The sequence below is a fragment of the Platichthys flesus genome, chromosome 10 (assembly GCF_949316205.1).
Source record: "Platichthys flesus chromosome 10, fPlaFle2.1, whole genome shotgun sequence".
Lineage (NCBI taxonomy): Eukaryota > Metazoa > Chordata > Actinopteri > Pleuronectiformes > Pleuronectidae > Platichthys > Platichthys flesus.
In genome coordinates this window covers 4,447,448-4,474,051 of record NC_084954.1, presented here as the reverse complement: position 1 = coordinate 4,474,051, position 26,604 = coordinate 4,447,448, and the positions used below count along the sequence as shown (strand labels likewise).

At 42.8% G+C, this 26,604-nt stretch overlaps 3 protein-coding genes across 6 annotated transcripts in view; 2 read left to right on the top strand and 1 right to left on the bottom strand.

The window, feature by feature from the left end:
- The window catches only part of trim9 (tripartite motif containing 9), a 34,977-nt gene extending 23,250 nt beyond the window's left edge, over positions 1–11,727 (top strand). The window contains exons 7-11 of one of the 4 annotated variants that reach the window (XM_062396475.1): positions 1,241–1,379; positions 3,691–3,729; positions 5,179–5,428; positions 5,814–5,976; positions 7,133–11,727. In XM_062396475.1, the coding sequence (XP_062252459.1) occupies positions 1,241–1,379; positions 3,691–3,729; positions 5,179–5,428; positions 5,814–5,976; positions 7,133–7,210 (669 nt within the window). In that variant the 3' untranslated portion in view covers positions 7,211–11,727. Of the gene's footprint in view, positions 1–1,240; positions 1,380–3,690; positions 3,730–5,178; positions 5,483–5,813; positions 5,977–7,132 lie in introns of all 4 variants that reach the window. The other 3 variants (XM_062396473.1, XM_062396476.1, XM_062396474.1) reach the window with 3 other exon arrangements.
- An 856-nt stretch (positions 11,728–12,583) lies between these two features.
- pygl (phosphorylase, glycogen, liver) lies at positions 12,584–21,729 on the top strand. The gene is made up of 20 exons (XM_062397750.1): positions 12,584–12,913; positions 13,559–13,660; positions 13,785–13,863; positions 14,145–14,248; positions 14,801–14,932; positions 15,347–15,458; positions 15,712–15,794; positions 15,920–16,057; positions 16,654–16,746; positions 16,889–17,035; positions 17,336–17,499; positions 17,616–17,730; positions 17,936–18,037; positions 18,784–18,931; positions 19,549–19,607; positions 19,716–19,857; positions 20,019–20,226; positions 20,556–20,690; positions 20,817–20,883; positions 21,062–21,729. The coding sequence occupies exons 1-20, from the start codon at positions 12,671–12,673 to the stop codon at positions 21,248–21,250; spliced, it is 2,562 nt and encodes an 853-aa protein (XP_062253734.1). The 5' UTR covers positions 12,584–12,670; the 3' UTR covers positions 21,251–21,729.
- Positions 21,730–21,731: 2 nt separating this feature from the next.
- LOC133962229 (lysophosphatidylserine lipase ABHD12-like) lies at positions 21,732–26,311 on the bottom strand. The gene is made up of 13 exons (XM_062397751.1): positions 26,176–26,311; positions 25,800–26,020; positions 24,778–24,880; positions 24,421–24,540; positions 24,214–24,244; positions 24,078–24,123; positions 23,134–23,263; positions 22,993–23,030; positions 22,743–22,822; positions 22,511–22,593; positions 22,323–22,401; positions 22,098–22,231; positions 21,732–21,872 (listed from the first exon to the last, which is right to left on the bottom strand). Exons 2-13 carry the CDS (start codon positions 25,900–25,902, stop codon positions 21,845–21,847), a joined length of 975 nt encoding a protein of 324 aa, XP_062253735.1. The 5' UTR covers positions 25,903–26,020; positions 26,176–26,311; the 3' UTR covers positions 21,732–21,844.
- Positions 26,312–26,604: the final 293 nt, after the last annotated feature.

Here is a 26,604-nt window from a genome sequence, read left to right as displayed (position 1 = left end):
CACTGTTTGTAAATACAGGTTGAAAACATATTTTATAACTCTATGTACCAAAATGCATTTGTGAGTGGACTCGCTTATCCCTAAAGCTCCTGAAAACAACATTCAATATTCACTACCCACACACTTGTACGACATTATGTCTGCTTCGTGTGGTTCAGTGTAAACAAGCAAACATGAGTTAAAGAGGAGTCATGTTAAAGGACATATAGTGGGATGTCTTTATGAAGGGGTCTAAAGTGTAGGAAGCTGATTGAGATCGGCTTTAAAACTGTAAACGACTCTGGTGGTTTGTGACGAGGCTGAAAAGTGGCTGCAGTTGCTCGTGCAGGACTCGGGGCATCAGCTCCACCCTCGCTGTGCAATGTGAGGAGGGGCCAGCAGCTGCTTGTTGGGGCATCCTGGGTTTTAATTTAGGAAAAACAGGCCGTGGCCCCTGAGTTAGTTTGCTGCGAGCTGACGGCAGCTGGTTGCAATCTCAATTTCACCCTCTAACTTGATTATGTGTTCCGCAAAAACATCCAAACGCGCGTTAGGCGTTGCTCTTAATTACAACTGTTCCATGAGAGGGTGATCACTGACGAGCAGGCTGCCAGCAGATCCACACACTGTCTCCGCTCGCTGCTAATTGGTGGGAAGTTGCTGCCAGATTCTGTTGCAGCTTGAGGACATTGTGCAGCAGTTTGCGTGAGATTTACCGCTGAAATGGCCGAGAGCAAACAAGAGCACATTTTATATAGTGTTAAATGTTGTTGTGTTTATTGTAATTGTGTTTCCAAATACAGGCTTTTAGTGTTTTAAAATGTCTAAGTGTTGTTTTTGCTCTTTCACCGTCTGCCCTCCAGTCTGTGCGTCTCTTTAATTTCAACTCGCTTCATTTTTTTCGTTTTTCCATTCCTGCAGTCGAAGCTGAGCTTTTTGCCAAAACAACTATTTTGTAAAAACGTTGTGGGAAGTTGTCCGTCTCCTCTCCTCTCTGACTCACCGAGGCTCGCCAACGCAGTGCCAGGCTGAGCTCGGCGAGTTGTGTCCCTGCGTCTATTTATACTCCAGTGTGGGCTGGCTCGCCCACGCTCAGTTGTACCAGCTCACTCTCTTCATTTGTTACACTCACTGCCGATTCCGAACACTGCGTTCCCCCTGAAGCCGGGTTCCAGGGAGTAGGACTCTGTGCCTGTTCGGTGAAATGATCACGCACTTAACGTATCTGCCGGTTTGACAGGAAATCACTGTGTCTTTACAGGAAGTCTACGTGGGGACGGAGACCATCTGCACAGTGGACGGGCTTCATTTCAACAGCAAGTACAAGGCCAGAGTGAAGGCCTTCAACGCCAGCGGAGTGGGGCAGTACAGCAAGACCCTGATCATGCAGACGTCTGAGAGTACGTTAAGCACCAGCTCCTCCTCCTACTGCACATGACTGTAGCCTATATGAACAAAATACACTCTCATAGCAGAACTCAGCCATTTATTAGTATTGATCTAGGATAAGGCAGTGAGTATACACGTAACGTTAAAATCCAGAAAGAGCCTAAAGTCTTTCTAGAGCTTCTTCCTCAGGCAGTATGAACTCAGCTGGACTCACAAACCAAACTCAAATGTTTGTCGTCAAATTAGCAAGATGGTGTCAGCTCAAGCAGCAGCTCAAGCAGCAGCTTCTCTAGCAACTGACCTACTGACCTACTTTTGACTTAAATAATTAATAGCCAAAGTTATTTTTAATCATCAATATCTAAGAATTGTAGTTGCTGAGACCTTTAGCTCCCAATCACAAATGTGACGGATCACTAAAGTCAATAAGATTCATCCCCAAGGAACTCAAATGAACATTTCATGGCAAGGGAACATATCTGTGTGCACAGGGTCCCATGTTCCCTTGACCCCATGTTCCCTAGGTCCTATGTTCCCTCATTATACTGAGAGGCAGAAAGGGGAAACCTCCTTTTACAAGTTCATTATAATCCATGAAATATTAGGTTAGTATAGAGCTTGGGAACCTATTTGTCAGGTTCCCATTATGTGTGATGGGTAAACATGTGACCTTTAAACCATCAGACCCTGTGAACTGGGACTGACCCTTAATCCATCCTGTAGTTGTTAAGATATTTCATCTCAAACAAATCGAGAGAAGAAGACTGGATGCTTTTAAAAAGGTCAAGTTCACTCACTAGCAGCTATGAAATCAGATGTCACTCATCCTCCCTGATTTCAAATGGCTGTCAATCAGACAACAGCAGCTGTCCAGCAGGTCGTGTTGTCACGTGATCCACAGATATTCATTATAAGAAGTCATTTCCAGCTCATATACAGTAACTGCCACGTCTGCTTATATAAAGTTGATGAACCACCATCATTTTATTGAAGTATTATTATTTTTTGCATGATGCATTTCTGTTGATGTAATGTTCGATTTTACTGACACGATGAACCCTGATTGTGGTACTGTACATGAGACTGTGTATAAAAATGGACGACATGACAGCGCGCCAAAAGTGAAGCCAAACTGTCCTGAACGCCCCCTGGTGGCCGTTAATCCTGTCTCCTCCATGTAAGTGGATGGGACATGGACCAAATGCAAAAAGTCACAGGACCAATACATTTATCTCAGAGATGGTTTCTGTAATTTAAGGCAGTTTTTACAAGTTTGCTTTAAATTTGTTAGGATCTGATATAAAGCGGATGAAATTTCATGATGGCGACATTCGTATCCAGGATTTTTTGGCTTCATTTCTGAATAGTTGGGAGGAAGTGGAGACACGTCGTGCATCTTTGTTTACAGAAAACAAATCAACCTATAATCTGAATCGTTTTCTTGTATTAGTGACTTGATGAAATCACTGACTCGAATCTCGGCTCAGTTTTCTTCTTCTCTACGTAGCCACACATTCATTTTACATCAATAATGAAAAATCCTCGAGAAGATCTTAAGAATAATGAGTTGTTGCTGCCAGATTAAAGCCTTGCACCATCTGGAAGTCGACTAAAGTCATATTTAATATCACGCAGATAGAATATAGGGATTTTAAGGACACCGTGGCGTCAAATTTACCTGTAACACAAAAAATAACAACAACAATAAGAGCTTCCAAAATGTCAGACGCAAGGTTTTATGCCTAAAGCAGCAACAGGAGGTAAATTCAGTTTTTTTAAAGAGTGTGTTTGTGCGTCTATGAAACCAGGTACATCCACAATCAGCAGGTTTGTGTATAATCCAGCCGCGTGTTTGTGTTCTCATTAGTTTAAGGCTGCTCTGACTAGAAGCTTGTCCTCCATTAGAGGAGCTGAAAGGCCCAGACAGCCTCCCTACCTGACAGCTCCAGCACCCAGCAGCTGTCGGGGGGGCCGGTACAAAGGGATCCAACCACTCAGATGTGTTTGTGCAGAGTGCTGACATTGTTCGCCACCGACCAGACTGTGCTTTGATTCTCTGGGTTTTCCATTTCTCAGTGCAGAGACGGGAGCGTGTCTCCCTCCTTGCAGTCTCTGTTCAAGTCTAACCCTGCTTTGTTTTCAGTAGGATTTTTGTCCACTGAGATAAAACAGCCTCCCTGATGAAACTTGCTTCTAACCCCCTCCGCCCCCCCCCCCCTGATCCCTCTCCCCTGTCTGCTTCAACGCTTCGCTCTCCTCCTCCCCTCTTTTTCTTTCTCCCTCCCTCCTCTACCCTCTTCCCCCCCTCATGTCACATTTCAGCTGGACACTCTCCATGTGATATTCAGTCTATAGGCACAGGTATGGACGGAATCTCATTGCTGACTATCCTCTCTGACCCCCCCCCCCCCCCCCCCCCCCCCCGGCTCTTGGCCGTTCCATCAGTGCAGTCCTCACTCTCCAACCAGCAGGTGGGCAGTTTGCTGCTCTGTGGGCTTCATTTATTAAACCTCCGATACCGGCTTCTAATAAATGCCTTTCTTTTATTTCCTGTGGGAAATAAAGCTTTGTAATGAAACTTTACTGCACGTGGTGACAGCGGTGTAACGACCCGTCCAGTGGAGCCCGTATAAAGCGCAAACGCCCGCCTGTCAACCTCCCATGTGTCTCTGTATAGAATTTAAGATTAAAGAGCTGTGGTGATATAAATATATATTTTTTAACCTAACGTCAAACAGTTTGCTAAATGTATCATTAGCATTTGATTTAACCTGCTTGGAGTTTTGTGTTCAGCAACAGATCATAGAACAGTTAAACACAGTTCACATTAATTACCATAAAGCATATTTTCCAGTTTACCCCTGTAGGTGTCAAGCTTTTGCTGAGGTGTGGACACCAACAGTTTCTGTCAGTGCAAAAATGACTTAAAATATATATTTCAACTGGAACATTATAATTATAAGTTACCAATCATGTTGTCAGATACCTGGCAACTCTATAAAGTCCAATATTTGTCCTCATGTTACCTCTTATTTTAGTCAACACCAACTTTTCCAGGAAATGTGTCTCTTTAGCTGAGAAATGTTCCATTTGACATTTGCTGGTGGGCATTTACTGAACAGTGCGTCTATCGGGGCTCCTCTCTGTGGAAGCAGCTTCCTGCTGCAGTGGAAAGTGTCTCCCATGAGAGCGCTGAGTGAAGTCTGAGAGGAAGTTAGAACACTGAGCAGGAACTGCACTGTCAAGAGATGTGTCCCTGCTGGTTTGTTACTATGAGGGACAAAAATCACTTTGTTGACGATCCAGGTGATTCACACTCATTTCTTTGGGTTTTGATTGAGTGAAGTAACCCTTGAAGGTAAAGGACAAAGTGCGTAATTATTAAGACAGGGAAAAAAATGTATGTAGTTAGTTTTCGTAAACACCAACCACCTTGTTCCAAGCAGGTTAAACAAATGCCAATAGTTCTTTTCAGGCTGTCTGTCGCAGGTGTGATTATCATTAAGATTAAGATAATTGGATTAAGTTATGTGTTAAGTTAAATCTTAAGTTATATCTTAAGTTATAAGTATATGACAATAATCATTATAGTGGTAGTAGATCTCGTCTTCTCTCATTCATGTTCTTCCTCCTCATTTAGATGCTCTTACAGTGTAACTTCACCTCATCCGACCTCCAACTTCTAGATCCATGCAACCATTGTCGAGTCCATTCAACGTGATTGTGGTTCCTGTGTTTGACATTTGTATTAATGCTAAACCACAGTGTGTGTGTGTGTGTGTGTGTGTGTGTAACTGTTCTTGTGCACAGTTGCCTGGTTCACCTTTGACCCAGCCTCCGCTCACCCGGATATCATCTTCTCCAACGACAACCTGACGGTGTCGTGCAACAGCTACGACGACAGAGTGGTCATGGGTAACTCCGCCTTCTCGCGCGGCGTGCACTACTGGGAGATGACCATCGACCGCTACGACAACCACCCCGACCCGGCCTTCGGGATCGCTCGGGGGGACGTCTTGAAGGACGTGATGCTGGGGAAGGACGACAAGGCCTGGGCCATGTACGTGGACAACAACCGCTCGTGGTTCATGCACAACAATTCACACACCAACAGGTAAAAAAACAGTCAGTCAGGTGTGTGAACAGAACAATTTACTGATGTAGATTTAGTTATTTGTGTGAGGTGACATTACTAAAACACAATATTATCATGTATTTTTTTCCATATAAGATCTTTATCTTTAATCTGAACAGAAATTCCAGTTGTAGTGCAGTAAAAAGTAAAACATTTCATATTCCAATATTTCAAAAAGTAACGCGGTGCAGCTGCGGGGGGGGGGGGGGGGGGGGGGGGGGTGGAGGACTTCTACACATATTCCACAGGGCACTACTGAGAATATCTCTTCTTTAATGTGAGTGTCTGTTCTTTCTGTGTGACGATGCAGGACGGATGGCGGCATCAGTAAAGGAGCTACGATAGGAATGCTGCTGGACTTCTCACGCAGGATCCTCATCTTCCTCATCAACGACGAGCAGCAGGGTCCTGTGGCGTTCGAGGGGTTGGAGGGCGTCTATTACCCGGCGATCAGCCTCAACCGAAACGTCCAGGTACAGAATGATGAGTGACGTACTCTGCAGAGCAAAGAGAATAGGGGAAGATTCATTATCTTTTGACAATTTAACCCCTTGTTAGATACATACAGTCGTTCTTAAGATAACACCTGATCTAAGTGGTGGCCCGACCGAACATTATGGCAGAAATAAGTGATCTGTTGACAGGCCAGGACTTTTCAAGAGGTTGAAGTTGAGTAAAAACGTGACGTTCTGCTGATGAGACCATTTTCTGACCCACAAAATATATTTTACATTTTCAAAAATTATGATAAATTTACACAATGATGAAATGACCCGGTTATATTCAAACTTACACTATTGTGAAGCTAAAGGAATAATGATAAAGTTCTACAGCACCACAAAGTTTCAGGCAACGGATTTAGAAAAAGAGTGTTAATCAAAGCAGCAGCAGCAGCAGTGGAGCATCTATCCCATAATGTCACTCATTATTATCTTTTGTTAGACGTGTTCAGCCTGATAAATGCCCCAGTTTATTCCTGAAGAATATCAGACATATCTTTGCGAAGGCTGAGTATTTCTCCCAACTATGAGAAAACTGAACTTCTTTGAGAGATTACTTTGTTTTGCAGAATAGAACGTTGCTGCATTATTTGAAAAAAAAAAGAAACTGTATGAGTATTTTCTATATTGTAGATTCTGACAAAAACCATAATTATAACTGTCCGGATTAATTTATCATAACTGATGAACATGAAAAAAACCCTGAAGCAGTTTTATAGCGAACCCTGGCTCCTTGTACAAAGCACTCTCCGAGCCCTGATTGATGCCCCAAGCAAAAACACAGCCTTTTTTCATATAGATCAATAAAGTAGCATAAGTACAGTAATTATGCATTAATAATGCTTTTGCAAGTTTTACAAATATGGACTCGGAGGATTAAACCCTGAAAGAGGAAGCTTCAAAGACCTAACAACAGTTAGCAGCTTTGAATTTCATATTGCTCTGAGGCAGTTTATTCATATTAAGCACTGTTTCTGGGCGATGAAAGCAAACTGCCCCCGAGACTGGAACACTCACTGAGGAAACAGCTCCGCAGCTCCACAGCTCCACCTGCAGGCAGAGAAATATATTAAACATTGTCACCATGATTCATTAACCCATATATTTGCATGTAAATGTGTCTCCGCAGGTCACGCTGCACACTGGTCTACCCATCCCTGATTTCTACACCCCCGGGGAGGCGGATCCGAATGGCTCCGTGTGCTAAAGGCCCCCCCCCCCACCATGTTTACCCAGGGGTCCCTCTGCCAGTCAATAACTATAATTCCACCCTCCTGTTCCTCTTCCTCCTCTCGCCCCCTGACCGACTGACCCCGTGACTCTCTGAAACAGGCCCCATCCAGCACTGAGCCATGCCTTTATCATGCCTGAACCTTGGACACACGGACCATCCGCAGAATACTGTCACGACGGACGGTGCTGTGCCACTGTTAGTTATATTTGAATATGATACAGATGGATGAAGAAGGTGACAAAAAATATAACTGATGGATCCGGAATGTTCAAATTTGTGTACATTTATTATAAAATGTGGTTAAAGGAGAAATTTGGGGTGAAAAATGCTAATATGTTTTGAGATGAGAACGTTTATACCACTTTCACATCTCTACGATAAATAAATACCTGCAGCTAGCAGGCCAGTTACGATTAGCTTAGAACAAAGATTGGAAATAGCTGAACTGACTATGTCCAAAGTTCAGTAATACCTCTACCGCTAAAGTTCACTTATTCAAACGTAAGGACAGATACATTTGGACAGATCAAGCCATTTCTACGGTGGCCAGGAGAGCTCAAATTCAGGAAACGCATGCAAATAGAAAAGAAACACGTGCAAGTTAGGAAAACAACAAGGAATTTGCAGTGCGTTGAGCTCTCTCGGCCACCGTATATATTTTCAAATTCAGAAATTCATGCTAAGCTAAGCTCAGCCCCTGCCTGCTGTAGCTTCACGTTTATTTTTACAGCGGTACAAGTGAACGTTTCCTAAATCGTTGAGCATCCCCTTTAAAGTGGGGAGGTTGTTTATGATGTCGTACCAATAACATTTAGTCCACTGCATTTATTCTACACCCCCCCCTTTTCAAAAGCACACACGTACAAACACAGCATCTCCGGCCATCGGTCATCTTCACCAAGCGACCACACCAGAGCGAGCACGATGGGTCGTCTCCTCTGCGTGTCGGTGTGAATGTGTGTGATGGCGTGATGGCGGGTGGAGACAACGATGCTGCAGCCATTTGATACCCGGACGAGAGCAATAGCCCGACTCTCAGCCGCGTCACCGTCGTTCGCTCGTCCGTGTAAATGAGACGCTTTTTCAGTCGTGGCTTAGCTCATGTGAATCTGTATCGTCTGTAAAGAAAAACTATAAAAAACATTGGTGTGTAAAACGATTCTAGAAGCGAGGCCTTCGTCCGGGAGGGATTCTTTCTGGTTTGATGTCTCATGGAAGCCGGACGTTGTGTTCGCTGACGTGATAAAGATGATGACGCTGTTTGAATAAGGTGCTGGAGCAGCGCGTTTCGTTCTTTTTTTTACTTCTGGCGACTGAATCCTGCTAGTTTTATAATATTGATATTGAAATGATATATTGCAAAGGAGTGTACAGCTCAATAAGTTATTGATGTTTTTTTTTTTCGATGGGAATTCCCGATTGTTCCTTTATTCGATGTTGAGTTACTACAGAGAGAATTTTTTTGTCGCTTTAAAAAAAACGTGGCTTGTAAGGTTGTTCTGATAATGAAGAGGTTTCCATTGGAACCGGTGTGTGTCCTACAAAAGCAGGTGTGGGTGTGTGTGTGTGTGGGGGGGGGTTGTGTGCGATCACTTTGGGCAAAAGTTTCCTCAACTGGCGACAATGTGAGACGAGCAGGAAGTTCTTGAGACGAAGCCATGCTAGCAGCTCAGTGGGGCTGAACCCAGGCACAGCGCTAGGCCTACTTTATGCTAATGCTAACATAAACGGCAGGTACATTATATCGTTTGCCATGTTCACCATCCTAGCTCGCCCTGTGCTTGCAGCTCACTGGGGCTGATCCTAGGCACAGTGGTAGGCCTACTGTTAGCTAAATGCTAATGCTAACATGGTAACATGCTCATACTGTCAATTTGCAAATAAATAGCAGGTTCATTATAATGTTTACTATGTTCACCATCTTGGCTCAACCATGCTAGCAGCTCAGTGGGGCTGTACTCAGGCACAGCCAAATACCTACTTTAAGCTAATGCTAATGCTAATATAAAAAGCAGGTTCATTATAATTGTTCCTAGCTCACCATGCTAGCAGCTCAGCGAGGATGTGTACTGGGACAAAGTGGTACTTTAAGCTAAATGCAAATGCTATTGCTAGCATATCAAAATTAACCCTCGCAATGACATTCTGTTGTGCTAATACATGGGATCAACCAAGTGTGTACAATTAATCCTTATAATGTAGGAGGATGTGAATATATGTTGCCAAATTTCATTGAATAATTTTCAGAACAATTTACTCCAAAACACAAATGTTAATCTCATGGTGGCGCTAGAGGGAAACTCAGAGGATCACCAAAGTCATCAGGATTATTTTCCCATGAATATCTGTATAATGCTTTAGTCCATCAAATAAATATTATTGTCTAACAAGGACAAGTTAGCCATGACCTGGTGGTGGCGCCATAGGAATAGTCCAGGGTCAAGGAGAAGTCCATTTAATCGTTTTCAAGACATGTGACTAAAAACCAAACTCTTAAACCCCATGATGGCGCCAGACTCAAAATCTGAGGATTCCAAAGTTTTTAGTTTTCAGTTGAAGGATCATCCAAAATTTCTTCGTAACGCATCCAGTCGTTCTAAAGATGAGACTTGACCAAAGTGGTGGACCAGCCTGACCCCTGCTGCCACACAGCTAGCATTAGCATGGCTCAAATAAGTAAGGTCCAGTGTGTAAGATTTGGATTAAAGCGATCTATTGGCACAAATCGAATATGAAATAGTACTAGTGATGTTTTCACTAGTGTGTTTCATCTAAATTGTACAAATTGTTGTTTTCTTTACTCTTAATATTGAAGTACTTTATATTTACTTCCGGAGCGAATCCTCTCTACGGAGGCCGCCATGTTTTCTACATTAATTCACTAATTCATTACACACCTTTTGAGTTTTTATGACAACTGATGGCTACCACAGGTTCTCTTCCATGTTTGGAAGGGGAGGGTGAGCTAAGGGTTGTTCAGCTGCAACATGCAACTTCACCACTAGATGTCACTAAATTCTACACACTGAACCTTTAAGTTAACATGTTCAGGAGTCAGTCTGAGGGAACAGTTGCCCGATAAAAAGTAAAAAAAAAGTTTCCTCTAGCATCGTGGCCCCTGAAACCTACAGTACATGTCTAGCATTTACAGAAGGTGCTATCATGTGTTAGAGCTTCGTGACTGTGCCTTTCCCCTTCTTCAATACCCCAATAATTTAGAAAACTTTGCTACAAACTAGATTCATTACTTCAGCAGAGTCAACCCTAACATCTGTGATGCCTGACTTCAAATGCTGCTGCACATTTTTTCTATCATAAAAGGGCAAATTTCAACATGTTTGCTATGGATGTGTATACACCACTGTATGAACGGGGTCATTACAGTCAGGTATAGGTCAAGGTGTGTTTGGTTTCCCCTTTTTAAATTCCTCTTTTTCTCTTCTGCTGATTTACACGGATCGGACCACAAAGCTGCTAAAATGGCTGCACACTGTAGACCTGCGATATTTGCATGTGTGCTTATACAACGAAGAACTAAACTGAGCCACTGCAGCTTTCAGCAAGTCGCACAGCCTTTGGTACAAGGCTGAATTCAAGTTTCCACTTATGCAACATTTAATTGGAAGTTTTTTTTCAAGGTAAGCCTTTTGTCCGGCCATAATTAAGAAACGCACTCAGCAAAAACAGCCCGATCAGCGTTCATGCAGACGAGTGCAGCCATTATCACAGTATTACACAACCGCAGAATCCAGGACAAATAAACAAACATGACATAATCAAGCAAAAGTTTATTTTAGGTCCACCTGTCCAGTATGAGATGATACACACACCTTTTTTTGTTCATTTTTAACACAAGGTAAATATTTTTAACGCAATCTCTCTGTGAAACTGTGAACTTCTTAATTGAAAAATGACAGATGTGTGTGTTTCTGCACTGAACACACAAGGGTGCTGGCATTTAACAAAGTGTGTGATTGTAACAGTTATCATTTCTAAACCAGCCAAACACACTTTATTGATATTAAAACAGACCCGGGGAAGATTTAAAGTCTCATACAGCCTCGTCAAACTTTTATGAATTACTGTAAACCTACACACAGTCGCTGGGCGACACTGGGTGTTATATCTCCAAATGTACATACGTGTGTGTGTGTGACGGAGTGTGAACGAGTGTGTGTGTGTAACTTGCATTATAACCTCATTTAACTCCAAAGTTATTTCTTGTTACCCTGTTTGATCTGAGGTGGAATGTCACTTAATATTATTAGTTACAGTGAAACTGAAATATGTCTATGGAAAAATTTACAAGTATAAAATGAACATTGTTACTGCTATTATTTTAAGACCCTATGATTACTATGATTGTTATAATTATATGTCTATCATGACCATATTACTGCTATAATTATGATTTGAAGTATAATATGCGGCTCTGTGTTTTCTGTATGTGTGAATATTCAATAAATAGGTGTCAACAAGGTCTAAGGTTGCCTGGAATATTTATCAGATTTGTCCTTGAGTGCTTTAACCTTTTATTTCTGCAACAGCTAATTGCAATAAATAAATATACACTAATCAACATAAAAACTCTCGATCATAACTAATATATCAAAGACATAAATGTTTTTATTTATGATCCAAAATCAGTATTCGGTAGAGGCAACTTAGTGGATAATTCCAGCCTTGAGTCTGTGTGTATATGGGTCGTCTTGACACTCCATGACATTATGTGTGTGTAGTATTATACTCATTTACAATCCCAGTAGTTTAATGTGAAAACTGACTACAGCATTAGTTTGACATCACAATGTTTTGGGTGAAGACTTCTCCACCTGGGCCTCTCTGAATGAAATGATAATCTGCACAAAGACATTCTCCACCTCTCTCTCTCTCTCTCTCTCTCTCTCTCTCTCTCTCTCTCTCTCTGTCTCTCTCATAATGGATAGAGGGATGGCTGAGAAATCACATTGATAAGGCTGAATTTGGGATACATATCGTCCCTCAAGAGAAAATATGGAGTCTCTCTCTCTCTCTCTCTCTCTCTCTCTCTTTCTCTCTATTTTGCTGATTCATTCCTTCAGACCCCCCCCCCCCCCCCCCCCCCCCGTTGTGAGGCTGCTGCCACCAGGTGGGGATGAGACACTAGATGCAGCTCAATCTACCTCCCAGTCAGTACACACTGTACAACACTGGGTTTGCATATTTCACACAAATGTACCAGTTTGCACACACTGGTGTTTGTGTTGACTTCCTGCAGCTCAGCGGAGGCCTTGCAGGGAGCCGCCTCTCCCCCCTGTCCTCACCAATGACAGGCGGCACAGGGCGGGGACTGCTGCGGGGACAAGCACCTCCGTGTTCCCGGTGAACTTCACCTCCAGACAGGGCAGTCAGCTCCAGCTCGACCAGGGAACACCCCACACCGGGCTCCCCAGCATGGCGACCCCGCTCACCGACCAGGAGAAGCGCAAGCAGATCAGCATCAGGGGCATCGTGGGGGTGGAGAACGTGGCCGAGCTGAAGAAGGGCTTCAACCGACACCTGCACTTCACCCTGGTCAAAGACAGGAACATAGCCAACCCCAGGGACTACTACTTTGCCCTGGCCCACACCGTGAGGGACCACCTGGTGGGGAGATGGATCCGGACGCAGCAGTTTTATTATGAGGCAGATCCAAAGGTAAAAATAAAAACAAAACCCAGTGTCTAAACTAAACAACTTTACAGGAACAACACGCTCCACAGGTTGTAACACTTTGTATTACACATGTAAGGTTAAATATATGGAACATTACACCTGCAGATGTCGATAATTATCACGATAAATGTCACATTTTGATTTGTTTTAAGTTTAAATACTAATTTCTGAAGTTTTGGTTTTAAATCCCTCTTTCTGAGCAGAAAACACTTGAGGTATTTGGATTTAATACTAGTGACTAGTGATGAAGAATAACATATACCTTTGTATTGTTTTATTGCTCAGCTCTATCTCTCTATTCTCTCTGCACGGTTTGTCAGATGCAGACAGGCCTGTTCTACCCGTCAAGTTTACTAGTGTGTCACATTTACCTTTTTAATGGGAAGTAGGTTGTGTGCAATGTTTTTTCCCCCCGTTGCATAAGACTGTTGAAACAGCCCTAGTATTCGTGGGTCATTGCATCATGTGTACGCAGCTAGTTTGTGCAGGAAAAAGTTGTTTGTGTGTTGTGTGTTTGCTGCACATTTCTGCCCCTTCTTGACATAATCAACCGAAGCAGATACATGTATTATAGCTGTAGATAAATATCTGTTTTCTTCAGGCGGTCTTTTGTTTCTCTCCGTGCAGAGGGTGTATTATCTGTCTCTGGAGTTCTACATGGGCAGGACGCTGCAGAACACCATGATCAACCTGGGGCTGCAGAACGCCTGCGATGAAGCAATCTACCAGGTCAGACTGAAACTCACACCCAGCAGAGGCTTCAACAACCTCAAACACTTCCCCTACATGTTGAAATATAATAATCATTGAGGTGTTTCTGATATTTTTTTTCAATTTGCCGTCTCTGCTGCAGCTCGGCCTGGACATGGAGGAGCTGGAGGAGATGGAGGAGGACGCCGGTCTCGGGAACGGAGGTCTGGGGAGACTGGCAGGTAAAAGGCAGCATGAAGGAAGAGGAAGAGGAAGAGGAAGTTGCAAAAGAAGATAGAAAACATTTCGATGTCAGTCACAACCATACCCCATTATTATTTTAGCAGTTACCTCTAATTACCTCTGTGAACTCAATGAACATGTGAAGCAACTGGCCACCACCAGAAATGTTGCAACAGTGAACTTCCATCTCCATTAACTGACATTTAGTTTATCGATTAAACACTATGAAGTTTAGATTTACATTTTATGTGTGATTGTGAATGTCTGTCCTGCACTACAGCGTGTTTCTTGGACTCCATGGCCACCTTGGGTCTGGCCGCGTACGGTTACGGCATTCGATACGAATATGGAATCTTTAACCAGAAGATAAGGGACGGCTGGCAGGTACGCTTGTTTTCTACACGGTTCTATTTCTACAGAATTCGATCAGCTGTATTTAGCTTTCAAAATACAATCTCAGAACTTTATTTTCCCGGGAAATGGTAAGCTTGAGACTGAGGAGTTCATAAATCTGTTCTTATCTTTTACTTTGAAATCCAGGCTTCTCCTCTTGACCTGTGTTCTTGCTGTAGGGAGTCATAGGAAAGTGTGAACATGAATTGTGTCAGACTACATCACAGGCCAATCATTAACTGTGAGTTCCCTCTGGTCTCTTAAGTGCCCCTGAAGTGGTGCCAGCTCCTGTTAGAATCTGACGGAGGTCGGTTTTTAAAAAAACATAACAAAATAAACAGTCCTGCGATAAGCGGACTCCAAAACTAAAGGCCTTTGCCCTTTTGATTTCTGCTGCTTATTTGCAGTTCAGACCCTCAGTGTAAACATGCACCTCTGAACACTGACCAGGATCAGTGTTGCTCAACCTTTTCTGCCTCAACGTCACCATCGGGGTCACATTAAAGCTTTTGGTCTTTGCCCCCCCGACTGATTTTAACGTAGGTGGAGGAGGCCGATGATTGGCTGAGACATGGCAACCCCTGGGAGAAGGCGCGTCCTGAGTACATGCTGCCGGTTCACTTCTATGGTCATGTGGAGGACACCAAAGATGGCTCCAAGTGGGTCGACACTCAGGTAATGATGCTAATATGTTGGTGGCACTCAGCACAATACATACAAGGCCTAACAGTCCCCTGAAAATCAAGCGGCATCATATTGCAATGATTTTATTCAACAAGATCTATTGATAATTCCCTGGGAAACTTGGGTAAATAATAAAAAATGCCCGATCTCAATGTTAAAGAAAGTGGAAACAAATCTGCCCCCTGATTTGGATCCACACCTAAATTTACAAGTTTCTTCCCGACCCATACTGCGTCCTTCCACCAGGTTTCATGTGTAGTTTGTGTATCCAACAGACAAAAGTTCAGAGGTTGAAAATATAACCTCATTGGCGGAGGTATATACATTTTTTTTATCTCAGTCTTCCCAAGATATCCAACTTCACTGAGCAGCCGACTCAGATGTTTTCCACTGTTCTCCGTGCAGGTGGTCCTGGCGATGCCGTACGACACGCCCATCCCCGGCTACATGAACAACACGGTGAACACCATGAGGCTTTGGTCCGCTCGCGCCCCCAACGACTTCAACCTGAGAGACTGTGAGTCCGGACGACGGTTTCACATTTCTTAAAATAAACAAACGTTTCTTGCAAAACAGATTTCAACAGAAACTTTTGCAAGAAAGACGGAAACCGCTGCAACAACTGTAACAAGTCACCTGTTGCCAAATCGCTCAAATGCAGTAATTTCTCCTGCAGAGTTTAGATTTTACTTTAAATCACGAGTACTTTCATATATACTATATACATGCTGTGTTATCAGTGTGACTCAAATGTTTTGAATTGTCTGCAGTCAATGTTGGAGATTACATCGAGGCGGTGCTGGACAGAAATCTGGCAGAGAACATCTCCCGTGTGCTTTACCCCAACGACAATGTGAGTCCAACGTTTGTTTTCAGGGCATGTATTTGTTTTTCTGTGGTTTTGGACACAACAACCTACTTCTGTTGTACTGAGATCAAAGTCTTTAACATCTCTGGGGTCTCATCTGTTTGTTTCAGTTCTTTGAAGGAAAAGAACTTCGTCTGAAGCAGGAATATTTTGTGGTGGCCGCGACGCTACAAGACATCATCCGCCGCTTCAAGACCACGAAGAAAGGAACGCCCGCTCGCACGTCCTTCCACAGCTTCCCCGACAAGGTAAGTTTCCCCTGAAGAGGTGTCTGCTTCAGTGGAAGTGAGTCATCCTACTTCATTTCACTTCTTAACTTTCAACATGGTCGTTACAGTTTTCTTACAGTGGAGGAGCCTCCAACTTGTAATGTTTGCAGTCGAGAGATAAGTGAAGCGGAGCCAAAATCTGAGAGAAGAGCTGAAGAGATAATCACCATGAATAATCCTGCAATGTTTGCACTACTTTGTAAAAATGTATTATTTGCCAGCAAATGTAACATGCAGAGAAATCCCTGCTTAGAGAGAAGCTCTGAGGATATAATACAAAGATTTATATTAAACACACTCTCATGTTTACCCTGACAGGCTTTCACAGCTGGACCTTTAATAATACTAATAATTTCACTGTGGTCATCATAGAAGAATCAAAACAATGCTCATGATATTTAACATTCCAGAGATATTTTTATACATAAATTAAAAACCCTCCTTTTATTTCTCTTTTATTTTGTGATTTATAATTTTACGTTTTACTAAAGTTTTAGTGTTAATATTTGTATTTTATTTTACTAGACTTAACTGTTTTGACCTTTTAACGTTTGTACTTTTATATATTGCTCCAGGTCGCCGTGCAGCTGAATGACACCCATCCAGCCATGGCCATCCCCGAGCTGATGAGGATCTTCGTGGACATCGAGAAGATTGACTGGGACACGGTGGGTCCGAGTCAGATTCTGCAGATTTTTCATTTTAATTTGTATTTCCTGCTGTAAATCAAGAAATCATATACATGCCAAACAATTGAAGGATTACGATTTTTGACTCATTGAAAACATTTAACTCCGCCCGGCTCTGCAGGCCTGGGATCTGACCAGGCGCACCTTCGCCTACACCAACCACACGGTCCTCCCCGAGGCTCTGGAGCGATGGCCCGTGCAGCTGCTGGAGACGCTGCTGCCCAGACACCTGCAGATCATCTACCAGATCAACCAGGCCCACCTCGATGTACGTACCCCCCTCACAGACAGAGAGACGTGTTTGTAGTTAAAAGAAATGTAAAACTCGAGGAAGAGGAAGATGGATCCTGACACCACATAAAGCTGATTTGAACTTTAGCTGTCAGCCACTGCCTCATTTTCAAATGTTGTCTTTGAAACCGTGAAACTAGATGTAATCACAAACTGATGAAAAGATTCTTAACGTTTGCAATCATCAAAAAGAAGATAACAAGGCCTGCTGTCGACTGACCTCGTCAATAATGTAAGCATCGCCTGAGGTCTGAGGTCTTTTTCTTGGCGTCTGCAGAGAATCGCAACTCTGTATCCGAAAGACGTGGACAAACTGAGGAAGATGTCTCTGATTGAGGAAGACGGCTGCAAGAGGGTGAACATGGCTCACCTGTGCATCGTGGGCTCACACGCCGTCAACGGAGTCGCTGAGATACACTCCAACATCATCAAGACTCAAGTGTGAGCTTCCTGCAGCTCTATAACACATCCGGTTCTCAATGAACCACTTGATCCAGAGCTCTCCTTTTGCTCCTGCTACACCAACTGTTGTCTCTAACATTTCTCATTTTCTGCAGGTTTCGTGATTTCAGTGAAATGGAGCCCGACAAGTTCCAGAACAAAACCAACGGCATCACTCCCAGACGCTGGCTGCTGCTCTGCAACCCTGGACTGGCCGAGCTCATCGCTGAGGTTTGTAGAAACATCCACAGCAACAGATGATAAATGGCCGAGTGCCAAGAGACAGTTTGCCGGTTAAGACCCGGCGTCCTCGGCGAGATATCCCCCCAGCTGTCGCCTGTATCGATTCTTGGCAGAGCCTCGTCCCTTAAATCTCTTGCAGCCTGTGGTTTAAAATGTATATGAGTCAGTTTGTTTTGCTCGCTGTCCGTTTCAGGTCGTCGGGGAGGATTATGTGAAGGACCTCAGTCAGCTGCAGAGACTCAAGGACTTTGTGGACGACGCTGCCTTCATCCGCGACGTCTCCAAAGTGAAACAGGTACGAGTCCAGAGCGGGGGGGGGGGGGGGGGGGGGAATCAAGTACATTCTCTCGAGTATCGTACTTAAGTTCAGTTTTTGAAGCACTTATCGTAGGGGATAATATTCCGACTTAACTTTCATTCCAAAACATTTACATTCCAATACATTCAAGTGTTTGTGTTATTATATACTAATATATAAACTAAACGCTTCCTGCAGAATGTGTCAAACCCTCCTATGATTCTGTGACATGCACTTCTGTCCTCACTTCTGTCTCACTGAGGTTCCTTTGTCCTTTTCTCCTGAGAACAGAGGATGTCACAACTTGTCCAAATTCGTGCAACTGCCTCTGCTGTTCCAGAGTTTGTGTTTTTGTTCTCTACTGAGGCAGCTTATAGATTTTATCTGACATTATGTAGTTTACCTGAAATTTGCACAGATTTAGCCTCCCATAGCATATTATTTGTCCCAGAACTCATAATACACAGCTGACTGGTGTCTCTTGCCTTACATGCACAGTTTGTTCTAACTGTCCTGTTGCGCCATGACCCAGAGAGTAGTGAAATACTCTGACGTGTTTATTTCCTCTGCATGTCAGAGCAGGCAGAGACATTGAAGTCTGTTCAATTTGTTCTTTTCCTGATCACATTTTACTGCTTCACACTCGTGCACCTGTCCAGACAGGCTGCCACCTCTGACTCAGCAACTCCAACCTCAGGGAATGATCTCCATCGTCATGTGTTTTATGATTTTTTTCCTCACAGGACAACAAGGTGAAATTCGCTCAGTACCTGGAGAAAGAGTACAGGGTGAAAATCAACCCGTCCTCCATGTTCGACGTGCACGTGAAGAGAATCCACGAGTACAAGCGGCAGCTCCTCAACTGCCTGCACATCATCGCCATGTACAACCGTAAGTGAACTCGTCATGGGCCTGATTCTGATGCAGTGAGAGGTGACATGACACAGTCTGACGTGTCCGGGTGTGGAAGAGTCCCCACCCGCCTGGCGCTGCACGTACGCAAAAACAAACGTCAATCCAGTGTAGTCATCAGGCTGGGAAAAGCTTGAGACCTTGACTTTTCTGAGATATAGGCTGCAGATCCTCCTTCACCTGCAGAGTATAAGTGGCTGTGTTGCTAATGATGATCTGCCAGACCCTCCACTAGGAAACTGTTTTATAAGGATCATCATGAAAATCCATGAACTGTAAATTAAGATGCGTTTCAACTTAGTCCCACGATACGAATCTTGTGTATTTGGAGCCAGAGTCCGAGCTGAGTCGTACTCTGGGGGTGGAGCCTCTGTATCGAGGTCATGGGCTCGACCAATCATGAGTCAGACTCAGCTGTCCATCATCATGTTTCATCCCCAATTTTAAAGCATTAAAGAAGTAATTAAAAAAAACCTCAAATGACAGAAACTTTATTTACAGTCTATGTAACCTCCTAACTTCAGAGACCTCAGTGCAGGTGCAGTATTTAGTTTTTTCTCTCATGATGAGTTTGTTCCCTGTGTTTTGTTTCTAAGGCATCAGAAAAAGCCCCAAAGCTCTTTTTGTGCCAAGAACGGTGATCATCGGTGGAAAGGTAACAGCTCTGCCAGAGCAAACATATCAAACAACCAATCACAGAGAAAAGACAAAGAAAAGAGTAGAACTGTTCCAACAGTAAGTTGTCCTCTGTCGCTCTCTACAGGCGGCTCCAGGGTATCACATGGCCAAACTAATCATCAAGCTGATCACCTCAGTGGCCAACGTGGTGAACAACGACCCCCTGGTGGGAAACAAGCTGAAGGTCATCTACCTGGAGAACTACAGGGTGTCGCTCGCAGAGAAAGGTACCACGCAGAAGACTCAATTCAACACCAGCACCTTCACCACAGCTTTCTTTACAAAATCAATGAATATGTGAAAGAAAACACATCTTCCTCAAATCAAAAGGATTAAATTACCTCTATTTTCTTCTTAAGTTCTAATGGCGCCCTGTGTTTTTTCTTAGTGATCCCTGCTACAGATCTGTCCCAGCAGATCTCCACTGCTGGCACCGAGGCCTCAGGAACCGGGAACATGAAGTTCATGCTGAACGGAGCTCTGACCATCGGCACCATGGACGGTGCCAACGTGGAGATGGCCGAGGAGGCCGGAGAGGAGAACCTGTTCATCTTCGGCATGAGGGTGGAGGACGTGGCTGCGCTGGACAAAGAGGGGTAAGGGCTTCTTGCTACAAGGTTTTTATGATGTTTGAGGTACACTCGCATCACATGTTTATGTATATGTGCAATGTACTTAATGTTTAATGCTTATTTATCTATTTATTCAATATGTGTTGATTAATTCAGTTTTTTCTGATTGTACAATATTTATCTATTTATTCTTTTACTTCTTCTGGTCATATTGTTTTTTAACTTTACTTTTGTATCTACTCAGGAAACAGCATTTTAAATGATATTCCTTAGCTGGATGCAAGTTGAATTAGATTCTGACTGAATGACGATAAAGTAAAAATTGAATCTACCTTTCATTCGTCTTTTTTCAGCTATGACGCGATGACGTACTACAAGAGGAACCCTGAGCTGCAACAAGTGATGGACCAGATCACAGGTGGATTCTTCTGCCCCGAAAATCCAGAGCTTTTCAAAGACCTCACCAACATGCTCTTCAAACATGACCGGTGAGCAACACTCCTGTCTCGTGGTAGATTTTCATCTTCAAACGATTGATGCTCCACTTCTGCACAGTTTCTGAAATCAGAGTGTCAGATTTGACAGATTTATTCTCCCTTTGTCTCCTGCTCCAGTTTCAAAGTGTTTGCAGACTTTGACGACTATATGGAATGTCAAGAGAAGGTCAGCCTGCTCTATCAGGTAAACACTCGGATGGACGTGGATCAAGTTCTTGTCGCAAACATTTCTCTGGATTTATGTTAGTCTGTCCTGCTCCTTTTTTTGATATCTTGTCTTTCCCCTTTCGTTGATAAAAACGACTGCAGTGCCTGCTACAGAAGCAGCCATGAATTTTAAATGTTTTATCTTTCTCTGAAAGAATCCAAAGGAGTGGACGAAGATGGTGATCAGGAACATCGCAGCCACGGGCAAGTTCTCCAGCGACAGAACCATCACGGAGTACGCGACCCAGGTGTGGGGCGTCGAGCCGACCGACCTGAAGATCCCGGCGCCAAACGAGCCGCGGGAGGCCATCGTGGAAACAGCCAGAGCTCTGAAGAAAATGTGAAGCTGGTTCCCAACGGAGCGGCAGCTGTAATGTTTACTATCTGTTGTTCTGAGCCTTTCACCTTCCAGTCACACGTCACTGAGCTTTTCTAGAGCTTGTTTCAGAAATCACCTCTGCACCTATAGTTTAGTTTTCTGAACACATTCCAGGCACTTGCATCGAGACTCGTCTGTTACAGTCCCTCCACGCACGCAGTCACTGAAGAGCAGGGTCAAATATTTACAAAAACTTGCTCATATTTAAAATTCCTGGTTCACAGGACATGTGGGGGGTGCACTTCAGGAATTCAGTTGGACGTCAGTCACAGAACAGCCGACTAGACTGAATTCCTTATGTCATTCCTACAGGTTTCTGCTGATACAAAATTTACAGGATTTATTTCACTTATCAGTAAAACTTGAGATTAATCTGCAGACCTACTTCATTTGTGATCTACAGTATTTCTTCCCAGTGTTGAAATAAAAAAACTTTCTGTGTGATGTCATCTCGAGGGCTTTTATTTCAATTTCATTTCAGGTTTTTCCACTTTTCGCAAAAAATAAAGATGCACAGAAGCAACAAAACGACAAAAAGACACACTTCCCTCGAGCTGCATTACTGAATCAGCTTCTGTAGAAATCCCCTGCAACACAATAAGACGGAATAATACATTAAAACACATAATTATGACTGAGTAGAGCACACACCTCCACCAAGGTCCCAACAGTCACCATTAAAATCATTTTTAAATTCAATACAAAAGGACGGGGATATAAACATAACCTCCTTGGTGAAGGTAATTAATACGGCATACAGCACAGATGGAAACCACGGAATGAAAACTTTGTGAATGAAGCAATAAACCTACCTAACCACGTTGGACAGATTAGGATCTAAGTAGATGCTGCTGTGGGAGAATCCCAGGTGTGCGCTGTAGGAAACCATTTCAACATGAACATCCGTGTTTTGTTCCTTCTGAGTCTGTAGTGAGATCTGGTGCAGCTGCATACAGAAAAGAAAATGTGCAGTAGTTCAGGGAAGAGGCAGAAACAACACCCAGTGGGAGAAGATCTAAAAAGAGATGACTCAGCACCTTCTGACCCATGTGATAAGGTACAATGTTGTCGTCCTCTGAGTGCAGTATAAGAAGAGGACTGGTCAGGACCTTTAAACTGGGAAGAGACGGAGGATAAACATATTTACCATGTTAAACAAATCCATCATGCACCACGGAAGCTATGAACATGTTATCATGAAATTTGAGTATTTGAGTACACTTGCTTTTGATCATTTGCAAACACTAGGTCGTTAGTTTCAAGTATGCTCCACAGCAAGCTCTCGAACCCGGGAAGGAACGTGTACATCTAGATAGACAGATAGATAGATGGATACTTTATTAATCTGGAGGAAACAACGGTACAATTTAAAGAAAACAACAAACAGTGGATGTTAAAGGTTAAAATCTGTCAGTTTTCTAAACTGTTTTCCTGTAGAATGGCAGATCTGGTCTCACCTTAGCGACCGGATGAGTGATCACGACGTCTCCAATTCTCGTGAACGGACCCTCAAGGATCAAAGCATCGGCATCTGAACCTAAAACAAGAAGGAAGAAGAAATACTTATTTAACAGTAGATGCAAAGCCACCAGGAGAGGGAGGCCAATCAAACGCAGTCTCTAACAAAGCCCTAAGAAGAAGTATAATCTTTACATCATAATAAGTAATACTGTGATTGTGAAGGGCCCTTTAAAGACTTTAACTCACCTTGCTCTTGTAGTTTCACCGCTGCATTAGTTGCCACACTGCAGCAACAAAGAAAACATGTTTTTAAAGATGTTTGATCAAATGTTTCCACAGTCATTTCTTCTAGTGTCATGATTAATGGATAAAGTGTCTGAAACTGACCCGGAGCCGAGCGAGTGTCCCCAAATACAGACCAGACTCCCTCGGTTCTGTGTCTTTACCCACTGGTACAGGTAGAGGGCGTCACGGGTCATCCCGGCTTCACTTGGTTCCCCGCTGGAGTCTCCATAACCTGGAGAACACACAACGTACAGCCTCAACACTGGGATCGCAGCCAGAACACACTGTGGGTCGACTGACACTAGAATAACAGCACATCGTGAACTCTGATCTGTTATGTTCACTTTGGCTTTACAATGATTTTAAGTTCCTCTGTTCAGCATTCATAAGAAACACATAAACATTTAATAAAAACATTGATTTAAGTGTTTATCAATGTAAAAATGACTATTTTTTAATATGATAATCATAATAATATATCACTAAAGTAAGAGTAATACCTGCTTACAAATAGATTATGAATAAACCTTCATAATGTCCTTATATCTGCTTATAAATGAATTACATTATACTATATTATATTGTATAATTTCACATTTCTATTCTTGTAAAATCTAAATCTAGGGACTTTAATTGGAGATGCTTTACTTCCACTGAGCCAAATGATGACAAAGCATATCATTTTACGAGCTATTCTCCAACAAATATAAGTAAATATATATATATCTATATCTATATATCTATAGATATAGATATACCTATATATATGTGTTTGTGTTTGTCTGTCCACAACAATCACAGTCTTAGAAAGTATGAAAGTCCATTGTATTTAACCATGTTTTACAGATGAGGCCTTCAACCTTCATCCTCTTAGTGATGCATTGTTTTTGTAGCTGACTTTTGAAACATGAAATTATCTTAAAATCATATTTACAAGCAATACCCGTCCTGAAGAATCACGTTCTTAAAACAGCGTGTGTATTTTGAAGCATTAGAGAAGGTTGAATGTCTCCAGGATGAAAAAAAAATAACAACAAGCATCTTACCTCTGTAGTCTAAAGATAAGATGTGATACCCGGCTTCACTTAAGATCTGCAAATAGAAAAATCTAATTTTAATCTTAAAGCTTTGACGTCAAAACCACCAAAGCTGAAATTTAGTTGTAAAACATCAAAACGTTACCTTCACCAGAGCCACTCTGTGCTTCATCGCCCTGCACAGATCACATGAGAGAGTAATGAGTACAAACAAACAACCAGCTTTCAGACTCTAACCTACAAATCCTTGTGTGCATTGTGCACTGTGGCTGAACCCAGGGGGCTCGAGTTATACCCACTAGACTCTATTAGGATCATTTCAAGGGTTCCTACACCGCCACTCTCATCCCACCTGGTTCCTGCATTTCCATGGAGATAGATAATAACAGGGCGGCCATCTCCCAGGGTCTCCCGGTGCCACTCTGGGCTTTTCCCCACGGCGTCCTCCCATTGGCTGGCAGGGAGTGTATGCCTGTGAGACGCATTGGATGGAGAGGGAGCAGAGAGAAGGACTGAGCATCGGGGACAAACACACTTGTCTTTCAACATATACAGTAGCTTCTCAAGTGGTCCTGTGCTGCCTAATGCGTGGATTGCCGTCCCCTTCACTCGGGGGGGCCACCTGTACTCAACATGCACGTGTTCCTGGTACTTTCAGGAGCTGGCGCACACTCGAGTGGACACAAAGGGAATCAACCCAACGACCCACCATACTCCCACTGAGATCCCCTCCTCTGGGTTGAGGTAGAAGTTGCGCGTGTGGTTCACAACATCTTCAGGTCGGGCCAGATCCGCCGAGAATGGAAACCTCACTGCAGCACACAATGGCACACAAGGTCAGTGTTGGTTTTATATACTGTGCATTTTGAGAATCAATAATCGTTAAGTATCCTAGTGTCTCAAATTGTGCACGACAGCATTTGCAATAGTTCGGTATCAGCACTTGTCACTTTCAGTGGAGTCATACTGAGCGATGATCATTTTGTGTTACTAATTTACAGAACGAAAGAAAATTACTGTGACAAAATATTGTGTAAGAACTTCTTTTTGCTCTATATGTTTATGTGAATAGTCTAAAAAATGCTTTACTCAATGCAATGAGCATAAATTTGATCAATGTCAATGTAATTAAAAAAATCAAATCATCTACAGACTTGAAATATTTCACTAATCCAAAAGTACTGTATCCTATCAAGTATCGCAATATCCATCTTATTGTGTATTGTATCGTATCACATCTTATTCTATCATATCACATTGTATTGTATTGTATTGTATCATACTATACTATACTATCATATCAAATCATGTATTATTGTGTGAGGTTATAAATAGGTTGGTAATACGGTAATGAACATATTCAAAACCATGCATTTATTTTTTTGTCATGCTGCTGAGAAACTAATTGTAGCTGGTAGATAATTCACAGAAAATGATTTATGATTTTATCTGATCTATTGTTATCTGTTTAAATACATGCGATTGATTTAGTTATCAATTGTGTAATCCAGTGCACATTAACACTGATTATTCTGGCAGTATTTAAAACACTTTACAGCGTAATATATATATATATATAATATTACAAAACCTGTTAATGGTTCTTTGCTCATGGGTCAGTGGTCCTTTTAACATTGTGTTTCTTTAAATTAAAATGTACAAATATTGACTCGTGGTGCTATAACATAGAAAAAAACAAAAAACTCTGGACTGGAAACACACATTACTTACACAAGTGAGCAAATATGATGTGGCCCAGAATGCAGGGGAACAGGTAGAGAATCACCGGCACTGAGACGTAGACAGTGACCAGGAACCACACAGCTCTGTTCATCTCTGCAGGGGAACCAGGTCTGACCCCCAAAGATCCGAACCCTGAGTCCCTGTGCGAGCTGCTTCTCTGAGGATCCGAGGGCCGATCACCGTCCTGCCTCACGACTCCAGCCTGTGCACTGCAGAGAGGAAGGAGGGCAACGTTCAGCTGAGGCTGCTCTGCTGCTATTGGGTCACCTCTGCTAGAATGAATCAAACAGGGAAACTAGCACAGATCTGCAGATTAATAACTACGACACGTATTTGAAGGGAGATTTTTTTTTTAAATACAGACCTGTGATTTTAATCTGTTGCAATCCTCCACCATCAGGCTTGAGAAGCGGTAAATGTGGTAAAACCAGATATATCAGCGGTTGAATAAAACTCCTACTACCGGTTTGGAGCTGTTTCACCGACTAAACCACGCCCAGATGACTGTGGTCACAGTGCTGCAGAGCTCTGCAAGGCCCTGCAAGGCAATCTGGGTGTTGGAGTTTGTTTTTGCATCAACACGCTAGAGACGTTCAAGCACATTTTCTATTAAAGTCAATATAGTCACACATCCATGCACGGTTTAAATTATACTACTGTGGTGTTTTCTATATGAAATCCTGTTTACACTTTATATTTATCATTATTGCTCTTTGCATGTTTACTTTTTTATTATAATTTTTTCCCTTAAACTATTAAGGGATTATATGCAAATATACTGCTATTTACTATA

Bases quoted from the DNA above. Each gene is read 5' to 3' on its own strand.
- LOC133962229 (XM_062397751.1), bottom strand. From the start codon at position 25,902: ATGAACAGAGCTGTGTGGTTCCTGGTCACTGTCTACGTCTCAGTGCCG. The intron at 24,881-25,799 runs GTAAGTAATGTG...TGTGTGCTGCAG, and splicing joins CATCATATTTGCTCACTTGT to TGAGGTTTCCATTCTCGGCG. The intron at 24,541-24,777 runs GTGGGTCGTTGG...TGCGTCTCACAG, and splicing joins GGGATCTCAGTGGGAGTATG to GCATACACTCCCTGCCAGCC.
- pygl (XM_062397750.1), top strand. From the start codon at position 12,671: ATGGCGACCCCGCTCACCGACCAGGAGAAGCGCAAGCAGATCAGCATC. The intron at 13,864-14,144 runs GTAAAAGGCAGC...CCTGCACTACAG, and splicing joins AGGTCTGGGGAGACTGGCAG to CGTGTTTCTTGGACTCCATG. The intron at 20,884-21,061 runs GTAAACACTCGG...TTTCTCTGAAAG, and splicing joins AGGTCAGCCTGCTCTATCAG to AATCCAAAGGAGTGGACGAA.